At 38.2% G+C, this 16,355-nt stretch overlaps 4 protein-coding genes and 1 non-coding gene across 8 annotated transcripts; 4 read left to right on the top strand and 1 right to left on the bottom strand.

Moving 5' to 3' along the window:
• Positions 1–202: 202 nt before the first annotated feature.
• On the top strand, positions 203–2,974 carry LOC137949072 (probable polygalacturonase At3g15720). Of its 3 annotated transcripts, XM_068795343.1 has the most exons (12): positions 203–230; positions 331–465; positions 581–718; positions 814–984; positions 1,080–1,109; positions 1,467–1,674; positions 1,769–1,850; positions 1,941–2,049; positions 2,136–2,240; positions 2,332–2,454; positions 2,558–2,628; positions 2,718–2,974. In XM_068795343.1, the coding sequence occupies exons 1-11, from the start codon at positions 213–215 to the stop codon at positions 2,624–2,626; spliced, it is 1,188 nt and encodes a 395-aa protein (XP_068651444.1). In that variant the 5' UTR covers positions 203–212; the 3' UTR covers positions 2,627–2,628; positions 2,718–2,974. The 3 variants fall into 3 exon arrangements, 2 of the variants coding, with proteins under 2 accessions (XP_068651444.1, XP_068651443.1); XR_011111683.1 differs by having other exon boundaries at positions 2,332–2,628; positions 2,718–2,733; XM_068795342.1 differs by having other exon boundaries at positions 2,332–2,974.
• Positions 2,975–4,782: 1,808 nt separating this feature from the next.
• On the top strand, positions 4,783–5,509 carry LOC137949116 (DNA-directed RNA polymerases II, IV and V subunit 9B-like). The gene is made up of 4 exons (XM_068795390.1): positions 4,783–4,811; positions 4,912–4,984; positions 5,062–5,223; positions 5,429–5,509. The coding sequence occupies exons 1-4, from the start codon at positions 4,783–4,785 to the stop codon at positions 5,507–5,509; spliced, it is 345 nt and encodes a 114-aa protein (XP_068651491.1).
• Positions 5,510–6,226: 717 nt separating this feature from the next.
• On the top strand, positions 6,227–6,299 carry TRNAR-ACG (transfer RNA arginine (anticodon ACG)). Its single transcript has one exon. It is a non-coding gene; the product is annotated as a tRNA-Arg (tRNA).
• Positions 6,300–6,401: 102 nt separating this feature from the next.
• On the top strand, positions 6,402–11,976 carry LOC137948291 (putative pentatricopeptide repeat-containing protein At1g16830). 2 transcript variants are annotated; one of them, XM_068794327.1, is made up of 6 exons: positions 6,402–6,428; positions 7,336–9,471; positions 10,691–10,994; positions 11,150–11,196; positions 11,276–11,501; positions 11,608–11,976. In XM_068794327.1, exon 2 carries the CDS (start codon positions 7,358–7,360, stop codon positions 9,371–9,373), a length of 2,016 nt encoding a protein of 671 aa, XP_068650428.1. In that variant the 5' UTR covers positions 6,402–6,428; positions 7,336–7,357; the 3' UTR covers positions 9,374–9,471; positions 10,691–10,994; positions 11,150–11,196; positions 11,276–11,501; positions 11,608–11,976. The 2 variants fall into 2 exon arrangements, with proteins under 2 accessions (XP_068650428.1, XP_068650429.1); XM_068794328.1 differs by lacking the exon at positions 6,402–6,428 and having other exon boundaries at positions 7,614–7,681; positions 7,783–9,471.
• LOC137948292 (pentatricopeptide repeat-containing protein At3g20730-like) lies at positions 11,857–15,800 on the bottom strand. Its single transcript, XM_068794329.1, has 4 exons — positions 15,034–15,800; positions 12,944–14,147; positions 12,737–12,828; positions 11,857–12,611 (listed from the first exon to the last, which is right to left on the bottom strand). Exons 1-2 carry the CDS (start codon positions 15,755–15,757, stop codon positions 13,051–13,053), a joined length of 1,821 nt encoding a protein of 606 aa, XP_068650430.1. The 5' UTR covers positions 15,758–15,800; the 3' UTR covers positions 11,857–12,611; positions 12,737–12,828; positions 12,944–13,050.
• Between the last annotated feature and the right edge of the window lie 555 nt (positions 15,801–16,355).

The raw sequence follows: 16,355 nt of genomic DNA, 5'->3' as shown, positions 1-16,355 counted from the left end.
AGTACCTGTTCATTAGATCCTTTGAGCGCTCTCAATCAATTTCAATTACATTCTAAGAAGCTAAAAAATGGCTGGAAAAACAACTACGGGATGACATGAAATCCAGTCAAGTAACCAAGTTATGGAGGAAGTAGAAGAAACAAGATATTTAACCTGCATTTTGCCACTCTCGTTCACGCTACTCAGAAGGGTTTTGCTTTTCTGGACCTTGCATGCAGAGCTCTCCAATGGTGAGCGATGGTCTCTCTCTCTCTCTCTCTCTCTCTCTCTCTCTCTCTCTCTCTCAGCACTCACTGATCTCCATAAAACTGATTTTTCTGTTGCATGCAGGACATTTGGAACGTATTTTTTTTACTAATAAGCCTAGTTTCATTGAGATTCTGTCGATCGGAAGCAGGAGCTTTTCATGTTTTTGATGTTACTGCGTATGGAGCAGCTGGGGATGCCAAAACGGATGATTCCAATGTATAATTCTCAGTCATCTCCCGAAGCAAACTAAGCTTCATTTTACGTAAAAAAAACACCAGATCTTGGTCTTTTTTCTTTCACTTTTTAATGTCAATTTGGATTTCAAGTACAGGCATTTCTTAAAGCATGGGAATCTACTTGTGGTTCTGTTGGAGTCTCTTCCACCTTTCTTATCCCATCACATAAAACATTTCTTCTGAAACCTCTGACCTTCAGTGGAGAATGCAAGGCTTCCAGGATCCACATCCAGGTAAGCAAACTAAGTCGATGGTAGTGTAACTATTTTAGAATCTAAGCTATGGGGTCTGAACACAAACTCATAATGGATCATCTCAACATCCTCAGATTGATGGGAACCTGTTGGCTCCAGGAGATCGAGAGTCGTTTAATGGTCGTAAAGGTTGGATTCTAATCCAGAATGTACAGTTTCTTACGGTTCTCGGTTCTGGAGAACTGGACGGCCGGGGCTCTCTCTGGTGGCCACGAGAATGTATTCAAGATCCCAGACATGCTCGGGTGAGTTCATTTTCCATTTCACCATTGCTGCACTGCAGCTGTTTAGAGTTTCACACATCTCATTTTAATATTCCTTCACGTTTCTGTTCTTGCAGCCCTGCGATGATACTACGTACCGTCCAACTGTGAGTCTCCGGCAAACCATTATTTAATTCAATTCATCTTCTTTCTACAAAGAGACACCATTGATTAACCTTAACAATTTGATTTCCTGAAGCGCCTCCCTTTTTCTTAAAAAAAATAATCTAATTAGCCTGTTAACAGAAAAAAAGGGGCTAATAAATCTGTCTAAGGCTTGTTAAGGATGGTTTCAATTGAAAAAGATGATCCTTGGCCAACTTTCTTCTTCTTTGATAGAGTAGGTAGATTCACCAAAACAATCTTAGGTCGGCCATTAGTGCCTCTACCCCTTGAAAAAGGCTTTTCGATTATAATCAAAGAACTTTATTGGTTGTTAATACAAGTTTATTCTGTTGTGCAAGTTACTGACAATCGATTCATGCAACTACCTGACGCTCAAGGGCTGGAAGCTGCTGAACAGCCCAAGGAACCATCTCCAGCTCCAATCGTGTAATTACGTCTCCATCTCCGGCATCTCCATATATGCCCCCGGCGAAACTCCAAACACCGACGGCATTAACATATTTCGGAGCAAACACGTAGTCATAACCGATTCCAGAATTGCATCAGGTAGCAGGATTTTTCTTCTCCCCTACCCACATACCATTCAATTGTTTTGCTTATGTTCGAGTGTTTCATTTCTGGATCTTTTGATAAATTGCAGGAGACGACTGTATTAGTTTTCTTTCTGGTGTCTTTGATGTTCGTATTAGTTCTGTCGCCTGCGGACCTGGCCACGGAATAAGGTGGGGTTGTTTCTTTTCATCTGATAAATTTGTAAAAAATAAAAGAGATGGGTAACAGAGATGAAGTAGTAGTTGCTCCATCGTCTGCAGTATCGGAAGCTTAGGGAAAGACAACACAGAAGCATTCGTGAGTCAAATACTGGTTGAAGAAACATCTTTCACAAACACCAAAAATGGAGTGAGGATCAAGACATGGCAGGTTTTCATAGAATAAACCCAGCTCATTTTCCTGTGTTTTTCTCCCTACTTGAGAGTCGTTTTAACAATCTGTAGAGTATTCAACAGGGAGGATCTGGGTATGTGACAGACATCGAGTTCAGGCACATCGTTATGAATTCAGTGGAAAACCCCATTGTCATCGACCAATATTATTTCGACAAAACAAACAAAGTACTCTTTCTTCCTTCTTGTCTTGAAAAGATTCATTCTGCTTCTGCATTCATAATAACTGGGCTGAACTTGATGGATTACCTTGGCGAAGTCATCTGCGGTGGCGGTGCGTAACATAGACTATTTCGACATTAAAGGGACCGGAAGCAAAGAAACTGTGGTTAGTCTGGCCTGCAGTTTGAGCGTTCCTTGCAGAAACATTCGCCTGAACGAGGTGGATCTCCAAACAACAGTTTCAGAGAAGAAAGCTGCTGCTTACTGTCTTAATGTCAATGGCCCTCCTTGCCCTAACTGCACGCCGCAAATCCCTTGTTTAGGTCGAATGTAACTTTTTGAAGTCCAGTTCTTTTGACACTGCTGAGGCCTCAGGGAGGATTCACAGATAAAGGTCAGAAGAGTTCATTCTTTTGTTTTCTTACCCAATCTTTTTCCACATCAAATATGTGATATCTCCATTGTATAATTGTTTCTGGCTAGAACGACTGCCTGTCGAAGATTTGTCCGAGAACATACATACTCCATTTTGAAGGTGGGTTCTTGCAGCAGAAATCGGTGTCGAACAAATCCAGCTCGAACCTCTTCTGAAAGCTGAATCTTGAACGAGAGGCCCTGTTATCAATTTTGGGACAAGCTAAATGGTGAAACTTCTTTAAAAGCTTGCAGTAATATACAAGCGAGGTACAAAGTCATTTAGCAACATCAGTTAAACCTGTGTACTGTATCCAAAAGGCAACAAAAAGCATAATATCCGATAAATCTCTTCACGATGGTTTCCAATTCTGTTAGGATCTTCACGATAGAAAAACCTAACAGGCGCATCGTTTTCGAGGGTTTTGTAGTAGCAATGGCATTCCAGTACAGATTGAAAGAAAGATATGAAGTAAAGCCAACGAATACCAAGACGTTGTAGGGATGTCAATTATGTGTTCTGCATCAGCTCAAACCACTGCAAAAAACAAAAGTTAATTTCATCACCGTGCTTCTCACATTATTGTTGCTTGTTATGACAAAATCTTGAGACTAAGTAGTGATAAAAGACAATTCAAAATAAAAGGAAAAGATCAGTAGGTACTTGCTCATGGAAATGAACATCGCCTATGATCAAAATAAGCTGCTGGAGTGGGTTCTATCCAGAGGGAAGACGCGCGCTGATAGCAGAAGCATCAAGTTCTTGTTTAAATACTTGAGCAGATCAGCAATTGGAGCATCTGAAATCTTGTTTTCTTGCTTGAAATCCAGACTCCCTACAATCTTCTTACGGAAACAATGTTAATCAGTACAAAAGATATAAGTTAACTGTTGGAGAATTTGTTGGATTGACTTGGCAAACAAGGAAGTTGTTTCTTGTACAACCTACAAAATTTGAATTTTTCCTCTACTGTGACTTAGATCCTAATTCTAGAGGTTCTTTCCTGATTTTATGTAACAATTAGTTCCCTAGAACTATGGCATTTGTAGTAGTTCTCCTATCAGTTAATAAGTGGGAGAAATATCTCTCAATATGGTATCAGAGCTCTCGACTTTTTTCTTTTTCTTTCTCCTATTTATTGGGATTTTTTTCTGCACAACCTTCACTGAGGATTGCTGAATATCTCTTGGCCTTCGTTCCTTTTAATCTCTGACATTTTATTGCCTTCAAACACTTCAATCCCTACCCAAAAATTTTCAAAATGTCTTTCATATCTGAAACCATTACTCCCATCAACACCGAGTTAAATCAACCTGTCCATATCTTAAAAGATGACAATCACAATCTACACCCATCATACCAGCTAAATGGAAGGAACTATTTGGTATGGTCCCAATGGGTAAGGACGTTTCTGAAGGGTAAGGGCAACTCAGCCACCTAACTGGACCTGTGCCAAGTGAAGATGATCCAAAATTCAAGGTTTGGAATCTATGGCATGGAAGAATTTAGTGTTGCCTTCTCCTACAACCAGCCATTTGAATCAAGCTCTTTGCTCTCATTGTGCTCATTCACAATGGGAAATTGCTTGAAATTGATTTGAGAGAGAGAAATGAGTGAAAAATTCAGTGGTTGAGAGGGACCTATGCTCTTTGGCTTCATGGAGAGTTGCAATCTGGGATGAGAGATGCCATAGGGCACAGATGCCACCCACTTGCCCAACTGTGTTGATGGCTTTCCATTCTAAATTGTCACAACTCTTGAATCTTGCATCTTTTGAGACTTGGTTTTCTGAAATAACTTGATAACATAGTTAGAACCTTGCATCTTTTGAGACTTGGTTTTCTGAAATTTAACTTTTTACCATTTCCCCGAGCTTTCAGTCAATTCCAATGCAAATTGCAAAAGATATTCCCACTTTTGATTTGTCTGGAACCAACTAAAGTTTTTTTTTCAAATGTCCCCTTGATCGATTCTCAATCAGATTGACACTGTCAAGAGCATCAATCGTCTCCAGTTTTCCTTCAAGGCCACCAGACAGTCTAAGATCCGGTGCAGAAACATAGTTTTTTCTTCACCAAACAGGTTTAGTTACTTCCAATCAGTTTATCCTTCTCAACAGCAGTAACAGAAACCATGAGTACCCTGAAGTTTTGTCGTGAATGGTATGCCTCTTTCCTCTCCTCAAATCTAATTCTACAAAAATTTACCTGTCAATTAGTAGATGGATGACGAAATTCCTTGACATTTTTCTTTTGATTCCAGTAACAACATTCTGTATCCAAAAGAGGACAATGTACAGAAGGTCCTCCTCTATGCTTGCCGCAACTCAGGTTTCTTTTTTCCTTACCCAATTCTCTGCTTCGCTTCATCTTCTTTTGATCTTTAACAAGGCCTCTTCCTTTTTACTTGCTGCAGGAGGTCGCTGACAATAACTGTGTCTACAGAAATGTGATTCATCACAAAGTCAGCGAACAAACACAGGTCTTACAGGATGTTGCTGCTGATCCAACACTTCCTCGCACTAAAGCAGTCCGATGTGCTCAATGCAACCATGGAGAAGCTGTGTTTTTCCAGGTTTCTGTTTGCTTCTTAACTTGTATTTACAGTAGAATTCAATGCACCCGGCAGTCAACAAAAATCATGATTGCAAAGAGCAAATCAACTAATCCAAGAAACTACATAAGTGATCGGATGGCTTCCGATTGCATGCAAATTGCAGCTTTTTCTAATGAATTAGACTTATTTTTCTAATTGGTTGAGTTCGTTGGATGGAACACAGGCCACGACCAGGGGAGAGGAGGGCATGACTCTGTTCTTCGTCTGCTGCAATCCCAACTGCGGCCATAGATGGAGAGATTGATGCAACAAGAACACTGGGCTCTCTGATTCTGACACTGTTTCTGAAAATGTTACTTAGGTCATGACTTCTGTATCGTGATCATTTCGAAGCAATGAAGTTTTAACCATCTTATCAACATAATCTCTTCAGAAAATATATCGTTAATTATCGAACAAAGCAATCACCTGGAATAGATCAAAATAACATCTAATAACATCTAACCACCGATCCCAGAACGCCATAAACACTGATTTTCATTGTCGGCAATTATTCCTGAAAATTCTCTGATCAAAATTATTTCAGAACTAGATTATAGTGAAATATTTTCAATTCAACTTCTAGTCACTGAGATACAGAATCGCAAAACAGTGAAAAAAAACTTCAAAATTTCACCATGTGAGAATGCAGGTGCTTGCTCCATCAAACAATTCTGGAAACAGAGCCACTCTTTATTGCTGCTCTCTAATTCTTCCTAAACAGAACTCCACGGAAATCGGGGACAATAAAATAATTGCAAATAAGACTGAAACGAAAACGAGATGGAATTCAACGCACGGAGACCTTTCCATTGATAGATAAGAGAGCTCCTTCCTTTGAACAGACTCTTGAAGGTGAGGTTACTACCTGGTCCAAGACGTTTGGCTGCTATTCAGAGAAAGTAATTAGAAGTGATGACCGTATTAATCACTTGTGAATTATCTAAAGATAACGTTATTTAACAAACTAATCTGCAACTGAGACTCCATGGCCCAATGGATAAGGCGCTGGTCTACGGAACCAGAGATTCTGGGTTCGATCCCCAGTGGAGTCGCTACTCAAAAAATTTCCTTGCTTTTTCTTAACTCTCACGTACGTCTCATTCTAATGACTTCTGCTTTCTCAGTTCGTGCTGGTTGTTCCGCTCTTCCGGTGACTTCTCTTCTCCTCGCTGCAGGGACTGGTGAGATTGATTTCCACCCGAAAATAGCTTACTTTTATCATTTTTTTTGTATCTCACGCCGAAAATCCGTTCTCCAATATTTTCTTCTCTGGCGTTAACAGGTATCTAAACTCTTCTGTTTTGTACACCACCCGATAACACCAGATTTCTCATGTCTTTCCTTTCAGAAAATCCTCTTTGCTCTGAAACCTTTTCTCTCAACTGCTTTTTTCTACCATTCTTCTGATATTTGCGTATTGAATATTTTAAGTAAAATTTTCTTTATAGTTCTCCTCTAAATTCTTTATATATTTTTTTTAGTCACTAGTTATTTTTCTTTACTAGTTCTTAGTAATTGAAAACGTTTAAATCACAATTCTAATATTTTTCGGGTATTTGGAAACCACAAATGAAACATTAAGTTCGAGACTTAAAAATTATCGATAAAGGAGGCGAATAAGAAAAATATTCTTCTTGAACTTTTTTGAAATTGCAAGGAAAAAGATGCTTCTTCATCGAAGCCCAAAAGCCAGTACACTCTATCGAAGCATATGAAAAACAGTTGGTCATCAACTAGCTCAACAGGGAAATAAGATTGACACAGAAAGTGCCTTAAATTTTTTGTTGGAGGCTTGGCGGATAGTATACCACTTATATTCTGAAGAATGATAAAATTATAAGCCAGTGAAGCTAGTGTCTGATGAAGCAAACTTTGCAATCTTTATTTGAGTGAGAAATTCTTAATGTTTTTTAAGTTTTGTTTGCTTTCTGTTATTGCTACTCTGAGACAAATATCATGTGTAGTTCTTAATTTCCATATCTAACTTGTACAAATAGAACTTCAGAAATACTAAAACTAATTCACAAGATCTGGATCAATCGTATTTTGGCGGAACCTGAACTTTGAACATTATTTGCCCATGTACAGACCATCTTTTGGAGAGTTTTGGATGTTACCAAGACGAGCATTTTCACGAGCAGTGTTGAAACAGACAACAAACCCCTCAAGCATGTGTACCCTTAACTCACATGCTTCAACATATCATACACCTGAGAAAATATATACATGCAAACTTGATTTCAACATCCCAACTACCTCCAAAGTCAAAATCACTCCACAGCTCATAGCATGTACTCTCTCTCGGTGTCCTTCAGACATTATTGCATTAAGCTTCTTCTTGTGGTGTGGTCGTCAGCCAAATTACTTCCACAATGTGCAAGGGTTTGATTATATTGTTCCTGTCGTGTGTCGCCTCGCTGAAAGACTCAAATCGGTAAGGGCTATTGTTGGAGAGTTAGAAAATATTGGATGTCATTTGAAGGCGCAAACTTTGTTGGCTCTAATTAGGATTTCTTGGCATGGTGCCATGTACAGATTGGCTCTGGAGGCGTTTGATGAAATGCCTACTTTTGGTTATATTCCAAATACATTTGCTCGGAACATGGTTATTGATATATTGTTCAGGATGGGTCGTGTGGAGAAGGCTTTGTTGGTTTTCAGAGAAACTCAATTCCCAAATTTCTTGACATTTAATATTATGATTCAAAACCTTTGTAAGATAAATGATTGGTTAAGAGTCCGAGATAGTTTGGGGGATATGGTGAAAAATGGTTTTTTTCCAAATGTTGGATCCTTTCAAATGATTTTGAATTGTTTCTGCAAGGTTGGTAGGATGAATGAGTCTTTAAAAGTGTTAGGTTTGATGTTTAGATTGGGATATCTGATATCACTTACTACTTGGAACATTTTGATTGACGGGTTCAGTAGAAGTGGTGAAGTTGTTTTAGCTGAAGGATTATTGGCTAAGATGATGGCCAGTGGATTTAATCCTAATGTGGTCACGTATACATCTTTGATTAAAGGATTTTTTGGATTGAATATGGTTGACCAAGCTCTTGGTTTACTGGAAGTTATGGACTGCCAAGGGTGTTCTTTTGATGTGGTTTTCTATAACATGTTAATTGACTGTCTCAGCAAAGCAGGCAGGCATGATGATGCATTTAAGATTTTCCTCAGTTTGCCCAGCAAAAATATAAAGCCTGACTCGTACACATTTTGTTCAATAGTCTGCTGTCTATGTTCATCAAGGAAGTTTACATTATTGTACGATTTGGTGAGACAAATGAATGTATTGGAAGATCTTGTGATTTGTAATAGTCTTATAAATGCTCTCTGCAAGGCTGGGTTCCCGTTAGAAGCTTTGACATTTTATAAAGAGATGATAAGCAGAGGATTTATACCAGATCGTTTTAGTTACACAGTATTATTAGAGGCCATGTGTAAATCTGGAAAGACGGATGATGCAGTTACTGTATATTCTAGCGCTATTGTTCATAGTCCTGGTCTTGATGCTCATGTCCATACAGTGCTTTTTGATGGATTGATAAAAGTAGGAAAAACTAATCTAGCTCTTCAGTTATTCCAGAAGGCAGTAGCAGAAAATTACTCTCTTGATGTTGTCTCATATACAGTTGCTATCAATGGTCTTTTTTTAGGCGATGAAATTGCTGAGGCTTGTCATTTGTTTAAAGAGATGAAGTTAGCGGGTTTAGTTCCAAACATATATACATACAATGTGATGTTATGTGGTCTTTGTAAGTGTGGAAATATTTATGCCGTCCACCAATTGGTAGGAGATATGGATGTTGATGGAATTGCTCTGGACTCTATTTCACTTAATGCAATTATTATTTTCCTTTGCAAATCACAACGTGCAAAATCAGCTTTCCTTATTTTTCTTGAAAAGCGCAATTCAGATTTCAAGATCAGTAAATCTGCTTTCTCTATATTGTATGAAAGTCTCCGCCATGCAGGAGCGATAGGTGATGCATCTCAATTGTTGAAAGAATTTTTGGAGTTTAAGGTTTTTATCTGTGGGGATGCTTCAGAGAGGTTTGGCAAATTTGTTGGTCCCTTTCCAGATAGTAGCATGGATTCCAAGCAGCAGCTTGTTGTGAATATGTAAGGTCCTGAGAAGCCTGAGGCAATTTGCTTATGAAGACTTTGCTGTCAACTGAATCCAATTTGGTGCTTGCTGCAGAAATGGTCAATTGGCTGCTAAAGGTATGTCTATTTCTCATCTGCTCATCATGCTAATATTCAATGAATTATGTAACACAGAAAAAGATTTAAGAGGTAGAGTTTATTCCTTTGTGTTTGTAAGGAGCCTAGTATATTTTATTTTAGGGCCTTATACTTTAGAATATTATAGCTGTGAGCAGATTAGACAATGTGACTGCCTTTGTTTTCAGAAATATATTTAATTATCCTTACAGGAAACTATGCATACAAGTTTTCAGTAATAAGGTTCAATTCAAATTGATTAGTTTCAATCAGTTTATGTGTGGATGTCCTTGAGTATCAAGTTGATGGGTTAGTAGCATAAGATATTTATTGTCATCTCCAAGAGAAATAATTTCTGATTTTTAAGTGTAATTTTTTAATGAACTCTAGAAACGTTCTGGTGCCAGCCACTTTAAGTATATATATATTTGGTGCTAACCAGTCCATATTCTATTGAGAATATATGAATTTCTTGACATAGAGATTTTCAAACGCGATTTCAATGAAAGCTTGACAATACCACATCGTGACTCATTTGAAAGTGATCCTACAGTGTCTTCCTGGTACTTCTAAAACCTCTTCTTTCACTTTTGTATTTTAAATTTTGTTTTCTCTATATTCACAAGTTATTCTGGAAGGATATTTAGGAATTTTTTTGGATAAAGGACTCTTTGCTATACACATGTCTAACAAGTGAACTGAGGTATCATCATTCCAAATAAAAGAAGCCATTTTAAATGAAGCATTATTTGTACTTCTCCAGGAAGTGTTTTGCAATTTTTAGTCTATCTTCTTTTGTGAGGTGAGAATTGATTCCTTTGCAACTTTGGTTTGAAAATTGTTCACTTTTCTTTCGTGGATATTTTTAGCTTTGGCAAACTGAATCCTGATGGGAAGAGTTCTTGATGGCAAGCCAAAATTTTCCAGTTTTACATAATTTTAGTTTGTCAACTTTTCCAGCATTCTTTTCCAGTAAATGCTATGTAGTTACTGTGAAGTAAATTTTTGTTGTTTATGGGAAGGTAATAGTTCCTTTATGTTAAAATTTCTTTTTGAAATGAAATTTGTTATGTTTTTGTCCTTTCTCTAGTCTGTAACATTGGAAACCATTTCAAATTAGTTTCTCATAATTAAGCACTGAGTAACATTAAACTCCCTTGCTTTTCTTTCTGCCATGTACCATTAAACCTTTGACGACGATCTGTCATCTTTCTCCCAGGGAATAAATTTACAGCGTCACTGGCACATACATCTAAATCTAGCTGGTATGCCAAATGGTGAAACTGTCACACAGGTGTCCTCTTACACTGTGGTACTTCGGCCATTTCCATGGGTTGAGCCGTTGATCTAACAAAAACATGCCAAACTTCTGTATCTGTAGTCCCTTGGAATGAAACCAAGAATGTACAGTTTGATAGTCTATGCAAGTGAACAAGAAGATCTATGCTCTTCATCCAGGGCATAAATTCATAATATCACTGGAACCTGCTTTTAGGCCAGGCTATGCTGGATATTTCTCACAGGTATCCCTTTGCCATTCGATACTCAGTCCATTTCCATTTTTTGAAACTGTGGATCTTAACTTCTATTTCAGTATATCTAAAAACTTTGCATATATTTCCATTCTTAAAATGCATAGAGAATGCTTGATGTCTATAACACTTACATCCTACTGCAGATTTGGCTTATTTCACGGTTCATGGAAGACAAGAAGTGACTTACCAGGTATCTCATTTCGTGGGAATTTATACAAGATCCTGAAGGAAGGTTCACAAGCTGATTTCAAAATGTGTGTTCTTTCCAGGATTTCTTGTCTGAGGTTTAGATTTTATATTTTCATCCTATGAGATGGCTCCTCTGTGTGAAGCCAGGCGTAGCACATTATCATGATAAATGAGAACTTGCAACTGGAGTAAATATGCAGTAAAATTACAACTGGTTCAGCCATCTGGGTGAGATCTATAGATTGGTATGCTTGCCTTCTTCTTCACTTGTTCTTATCTTCTGCAACTTGAACCCAACCGTCAAAGGTACTCGTCTCGTTTTAACAAATCAATTGTTTCTGATATGGCAGTCATGATTTTAATGTTGCAACCTTTGTCGCTAATATCAATTTCTTTTCTCTGTTCTTACCAGTGTGATCGATGTTTCCTTTGATGGAGTTTAGGGATGAAACTGAAGGACATCCCTCCTGTGGAAGCAACTTCGAGCTTGACCAGAGGTTCTTCCTTAAGAGGAAAGTGTACCTTACGGGGTTCTGATTATTATTATAAAGATCTCTATTTTTATGCTGGATACTTGAATCAAGATAGGCCGGCCATATAAAAGGTTATAAACCTTGTCTAAGGATTCCATTCTGTAAAAAGAAATCTTTCTATGCACTATTTTTATGACAAATGTGAATGGTAATATGACAAATGCACTATTTATGGGGTATAATATAAGAGTACAAACATCTGTGTGTACAGTATTATGATGCTTACACAGCAATGGAGGAAACAGAATTTGAATATCAGAAACCAATATAAAAGGGGTCGCAGTTTCTTTCAGAAAGCTTTGTGAGGATGACAACCAGCTGTCCCTGCCATGGCCGCCAACTTTCGTGCTCGTCCTGTTAAAATTCCTGAATCACCATCACGTCAACTGGTTGATTCCCATCTGAGGAGTTTTTGGTGGTATTAATAGTGCCATTCTGCTTGGCACTATAAAAAGAAATAAAATGGAACTCATCGATACCAATCTCGCTCAAACCAAAGAACACAGAGATTCTTCGCTAGCCTCCCCAGGAAGCCTTACTCCCATCAAAGTGGGCAAGTTGAAGCAAGTCCTTGAGATCGACGAGATAAAAAAGACCAAGGCTGCTCTGTTTCCCAGAGAACAGCTCACATGTTTCACTGCACAGCCATACCTGATGAACTTGAAAATCAGTTCAGCAAAGTCTTTGAAGGCTCCAAGATTCGGTTTCTACTTGCATATCCATTAAATTGTCCAGCCTGATGAATCACGGATACTGTTACTCCCCATGAAGATAAAACATTCACGACTACAATTATTGCTTGGAGTGAACTCAACAGGTACCCTTCCTTCCAAGATGCTATGCAATACTTCAAATGAGTCAGATTGATCTTCAAAGTGAACACCTGAGAATGCAACCTGATCATTGCTCTGGCATATGGAAGTCAAAGTGATACTAAAACTGAAATGTGGGCAACTGAAATTAATAAAATGAAAATGAAAATGAAAATAAAAAGAAAAGAAAACTTGCCTTGAACTAATCATGCTCTATTCTTGACCAGTGTATGTTGTTCCTAATAACAAGTGGACTGAGATTGTTGGAATTAATTCTTCCCAGTAAATCTATGGAAATGAGGAAAAGTTCAAGGAAAAATAATAATGTCAGGAAGATTGTTTAAGGAACTTCGGAAGAAAATGAGACTTTGATAATATAAGATTGTAAAGAAGACTTTGATACCAGATGGAAAGTAAAGAATGCCGAAACCAGATGCCTGTCAAGCACAACTTTTATGTGCTCTTCCAAGATATTATCCATTGATAAGATAGATGAGTGTCAAGTGAGAGTTAGACTTTGTCGAGAAGAAGAGGCATTTGATATTTGGCAGAAGATATAAAGCTGTGGCCTGGTTCCTTCATCATGCCTCTCTCTCGCATGATTTTTCTCAAGTTCAGTGCATCATCCCATAAACCAGCTGAGGCATATATATTTGATAATATAACATAATTCACAGTATCAAAAGCTTCTAAGTCAAACAAATGTCTAGCAGCGATTTCCCCCAGAGATTTATTACCATAAATTCTACAGGCACCAAGCAGCGCACGCCAAACCGAGGCATTAGGCCTCATATTTATGTCACATACCAAATTATATGCTTCTTCCAAAAGGCCACCACGACCTAGAAGATCCACGATACATGAATAATGCTCTGCTCTGGGACTAATTTTATATTCATTCATCATCAAGTGAAAATATTCCCATCCTTTGGCAATCATCCCAGCATGGCTACAAGCAAAAAGGAGAGACAGAAATGTAACATCATTTGGCTTCAGACCATTATTTAACATCTTGTTAAAGAGTGAAATTGCTTCTTCACCATATCCATGTTTCCCATATCCTGTAATCAGTGAGGTCCACGAAATCACATTTTGATTTTCCATCTCGTAAAAAACCCGAGAAGCATCTTCTATGTTACCAGATTTGGCATACATATCAATAAGAGCGTTACCCATTGCTGTATCACTAAAAGGTTGTTTCTTCAGAGCAAGAGCATGAATTTGTTGCCCCAAGCTCAAGAAAACTAAATCAGCACATACGTTGAGCATGGAACACATAATAATCTCATCCATCACCACAGCACAGTGATTTATTTTTCCAAAGAACTCCAAAGCTTCCTTACTTTGTTTTCCACTTTGCGCATAGCTAGTGATCATGGTAGTGCTAGAAATAAGATCTTTTTCAGGCATAATATCATATAAGAGCCTAGCATTACTCAAACTTCTACACTTTCCATAAGCACCAATAAGCGAACCTGATACTGAACTGTGGGAGCATAAGCCCAATTTGGTCACAATACCATGAATTTGGTGCACTTTAGCCAAATCTTCTACACCACCACATGCCTTCAAGATACCCATGAAGGTGAAGTGGTCAGGCAACATACCTATCAGCAATTATAGTTTAGATTAAAAAGACTAGCATGAACAAAACCTTAACCATGGCAGTGACTACAAACGATACTTAAACAGTGTTAACGTGTTTGCCATTGAAATCTTTAGAACTCTATCACTCGCAAGATAGTTCTCATGTTAGTCGGATTGAAATTGTGTAGCAGTTGGGAATGACAATATACTTGCAAAATCCTGTTTCCATTTTGAGAGCAATGAAGTGGAATTCTCAAGGAACAAAAAAGGTTCTCTGATCTCACTCTCAATTGTGTCCCTTCCGAACACATCGACCCCTCAAGTAGTACAGAATAATAAGACAACTTTTGACACCAATTAACACTATCAGAGTAATATATTTTCTTTTAATAGAAATTATAAGTATATAGTACTGTGTATGATGCATGAAATACCTCAGGTCAATAATGAAAAGGAATTTGCTTTCTCATATGGAATTCTTACTCGCTCATACTTATTGACATGGCAAGACATGATACTATTGGTTACTCTTCCTGTCTTATACATTTTCCACGAGTCCTTTGTTCTCTCTGCATCCTCTCCCTATGCTGCTCTCACGCCAATTAGCCAAATACAGCTAGCAAGAGTAATTTACAAGTGAAATTACTACTTATACGTTGCATTTCTATGGTATCAAGCTGGACAGTAGGAAATTAATTTCCTGGAAGTCATTCAGTTTTCTTTTCTTCTGAGTTGCAAGTTGAAATTTTTAAATTTATATTACTTGGAAGTCACTCAGTTTTCTTTGTTTCTGAGCCTCAAGCTTTCAAGGACATATTGTCTCAGAAGATAAGTCATAAAAAAAATGTTATTAAATAAAGAATATTAACAAATTGTGAACAAAGATGATAAAAGGTCCCCACTTACCGTGACTAAGCATTTCACGGAACATCCCAAACGCCTCATCGTCAAGCCCCTGTGCTGCATACCCACCAATTACAACATTCCAACAAACCACGTCTCTCACCAGCATTGTCTCAAATAGAATGCGGGCCTTCTCAGACCTCCCGCATTTTGAATACAAATCAATCAACGCACTTTGAACGAACAAGCTACCACAAAATCCATCCTTTAAAGCACATCCATGGATCACTTCTCCGCTTTGTACGTACAACAGAACAGTGCAGGCCCTCAAAATGCTTCCATAAGTGAAATCATTGCACTTGAAGCCTAACTGACGCATCCTCGGGAAGATTTCCAATGCTCTTCTCGGGTACCCGTTTTGAGTGTATCCCGAAATTAAGGCTGTCCAAGAGACAATACTTCGATGAGGCATTTCGTCAAATACTCGTCGAGCCGAATTGACATCACCCATTCTGGAGTAGAAAACAATGAACTTTGTGTTGAGGTGCACGTCCGAGGGGAAACCATTTCGAGCGAGATGATCATGTAAGTATCTGCCTTGGGTTTCGGCATTTGAGTCGACACAGAACTGGAGAAAGAAGGAACAGAGGTGGGCATTGAACGAGATGGAAGTGAGAACTTGAAGAGCTTCATCTACTCTCCCCAGCCTACATAAATCAAAGATTTTGGCGTGCGTTTTAGCAGTGTCGCCGAACCCGCTGCACGCAGCCTTGCTTAATGCGCGCATTCGATGCTTGCATCACAGGCAGGCCATCGCCAAATATGTCCATGACACGAATTCGTAGAGACAGGTTTGAACACGGGGCCGCCAGCCCGGGTCCTAAAATCAATTTTTTTTAATTAATTACATTTATCTCTATTTATTATCAAGATTAATAAAATAAAACAATATAAAGATATAAACTAATAAATATATAGTAAAAAATAACAAATTATTTTTTCAGTATTTTATTTTTGTATAATTTTTTATTTTTTATTTTACAACATCTCCGTTCAGTTTTAATTTACAACCGGTAATACGAAGGTTGAAGAAAGTCCAAGTCTCAATCCGAAGTCTCGCTTCAGACGTACAGAATCGAAATTCAAGAACGTTAATTTATATAAAACTTACATACTTGCACGAGCTTCTGATTGAATCGGCTGAAGTAAAGACCAAGAAAGAGTGTGGCGTTGGCGAGGGAGATGCAGAGAAACTGCGAAGTTGCAGCAAAAAGAAAACAGATTGTGTGCTGAAGAACTTTTAAAAAGTCTGAAGGAAACTGTCAACCACATTGCGGGCAATTTCGTACAGAAGGGAGAATCCGAAAATCTAGTTGTCTGAAGCC

Source organism: Aristolochia californica, unplaced genomic scaffold (assembly GCF_029961685.1).
Source record: "Aristolochia californica isolate CCGP_79_NKW_82.1479 unplaced genomic scaffold, dmAriCali1.0.hap1 SCAF_13, whole genome shotgun sequence".
Taxonomy (NCBI): Eukaryota; Viridiplantae; Streptophyta; class Magnoliopsida; order Piperales; family Aristolochiaceae; genus Aristolochia; species Aristolochia californica.
Note: the sequence above shows the minus strand (reverse complement) of the source record. Positions and strands in the feature narration are given on the sequence as shown.

What these genes read in the sequence shown, in the direction of transcription:
- LOC137949072 (XM_068795342.1), top strand. An exon ending in CCAAAACGGATGATTCCAAT is followed by an intron (nt 466 to 580) that starts GTATAATTCTCA and finishes TTTCAAGTACAG; the next exon opens with GCATTTCTTAAAGCATGGGA. An exon ending in AAGATCCCAGACATGCTCGG is followed by an intron (nt 985 to 1,079) that starts GTGAGTTCATTT and finishes CTGTTCTTGCAG; the next exon opens with CCCTGCGATGATACTACGTA.
- LOC137949116 (XM_068795390.1), top strand. Translation starts at nt 4,783, where the DNA reads ATGAGTACCCTGAAGTTTTGTCGTGAATG. An exon ending in CTTGCCGCAACTCAGGTTTC is followed by an intron (nt 4,985 to 5,061) that starts TTTTTTCCTTAC and finishes TTTTACTTGCTG; the next exon opens with CAGGAGGTCGCTGACAATAA. An exon ending in GAGAAGCTGTGTTTTTCCAG is followed by an intron (nt 5,224 to 5,428) that starts GTTTCTGTTTGC and finishes GATGGAACACAG; the next exon opens with GCCACGACCAGGGGAGAGGA.
- LOC137948291 (XM_068794327.1), top strand. Translation starts at nt 7,358, where the DNA reads ATGTTACCAAGACGAGCATTTTCACGAGCAGTGTTGAAACAGACAACA.
- LOC137948292 (XM_068794329.1), bottom strand. Translation starts at nt 15,757, where the DNA reads ATGCGCGCATTAAGCAAGGCTGCGTGCAGCGGGTTCGGCGACACTGCT. An exon ending in CCGTGAAATGCTTAGTCACG is followed by an intron (nt 14,148 to 15,033) that starts GTAAGTGGGGAC and finishes AATTGCTGATAG; the next exon opens with GTATGTTGCCTGACCACTTC.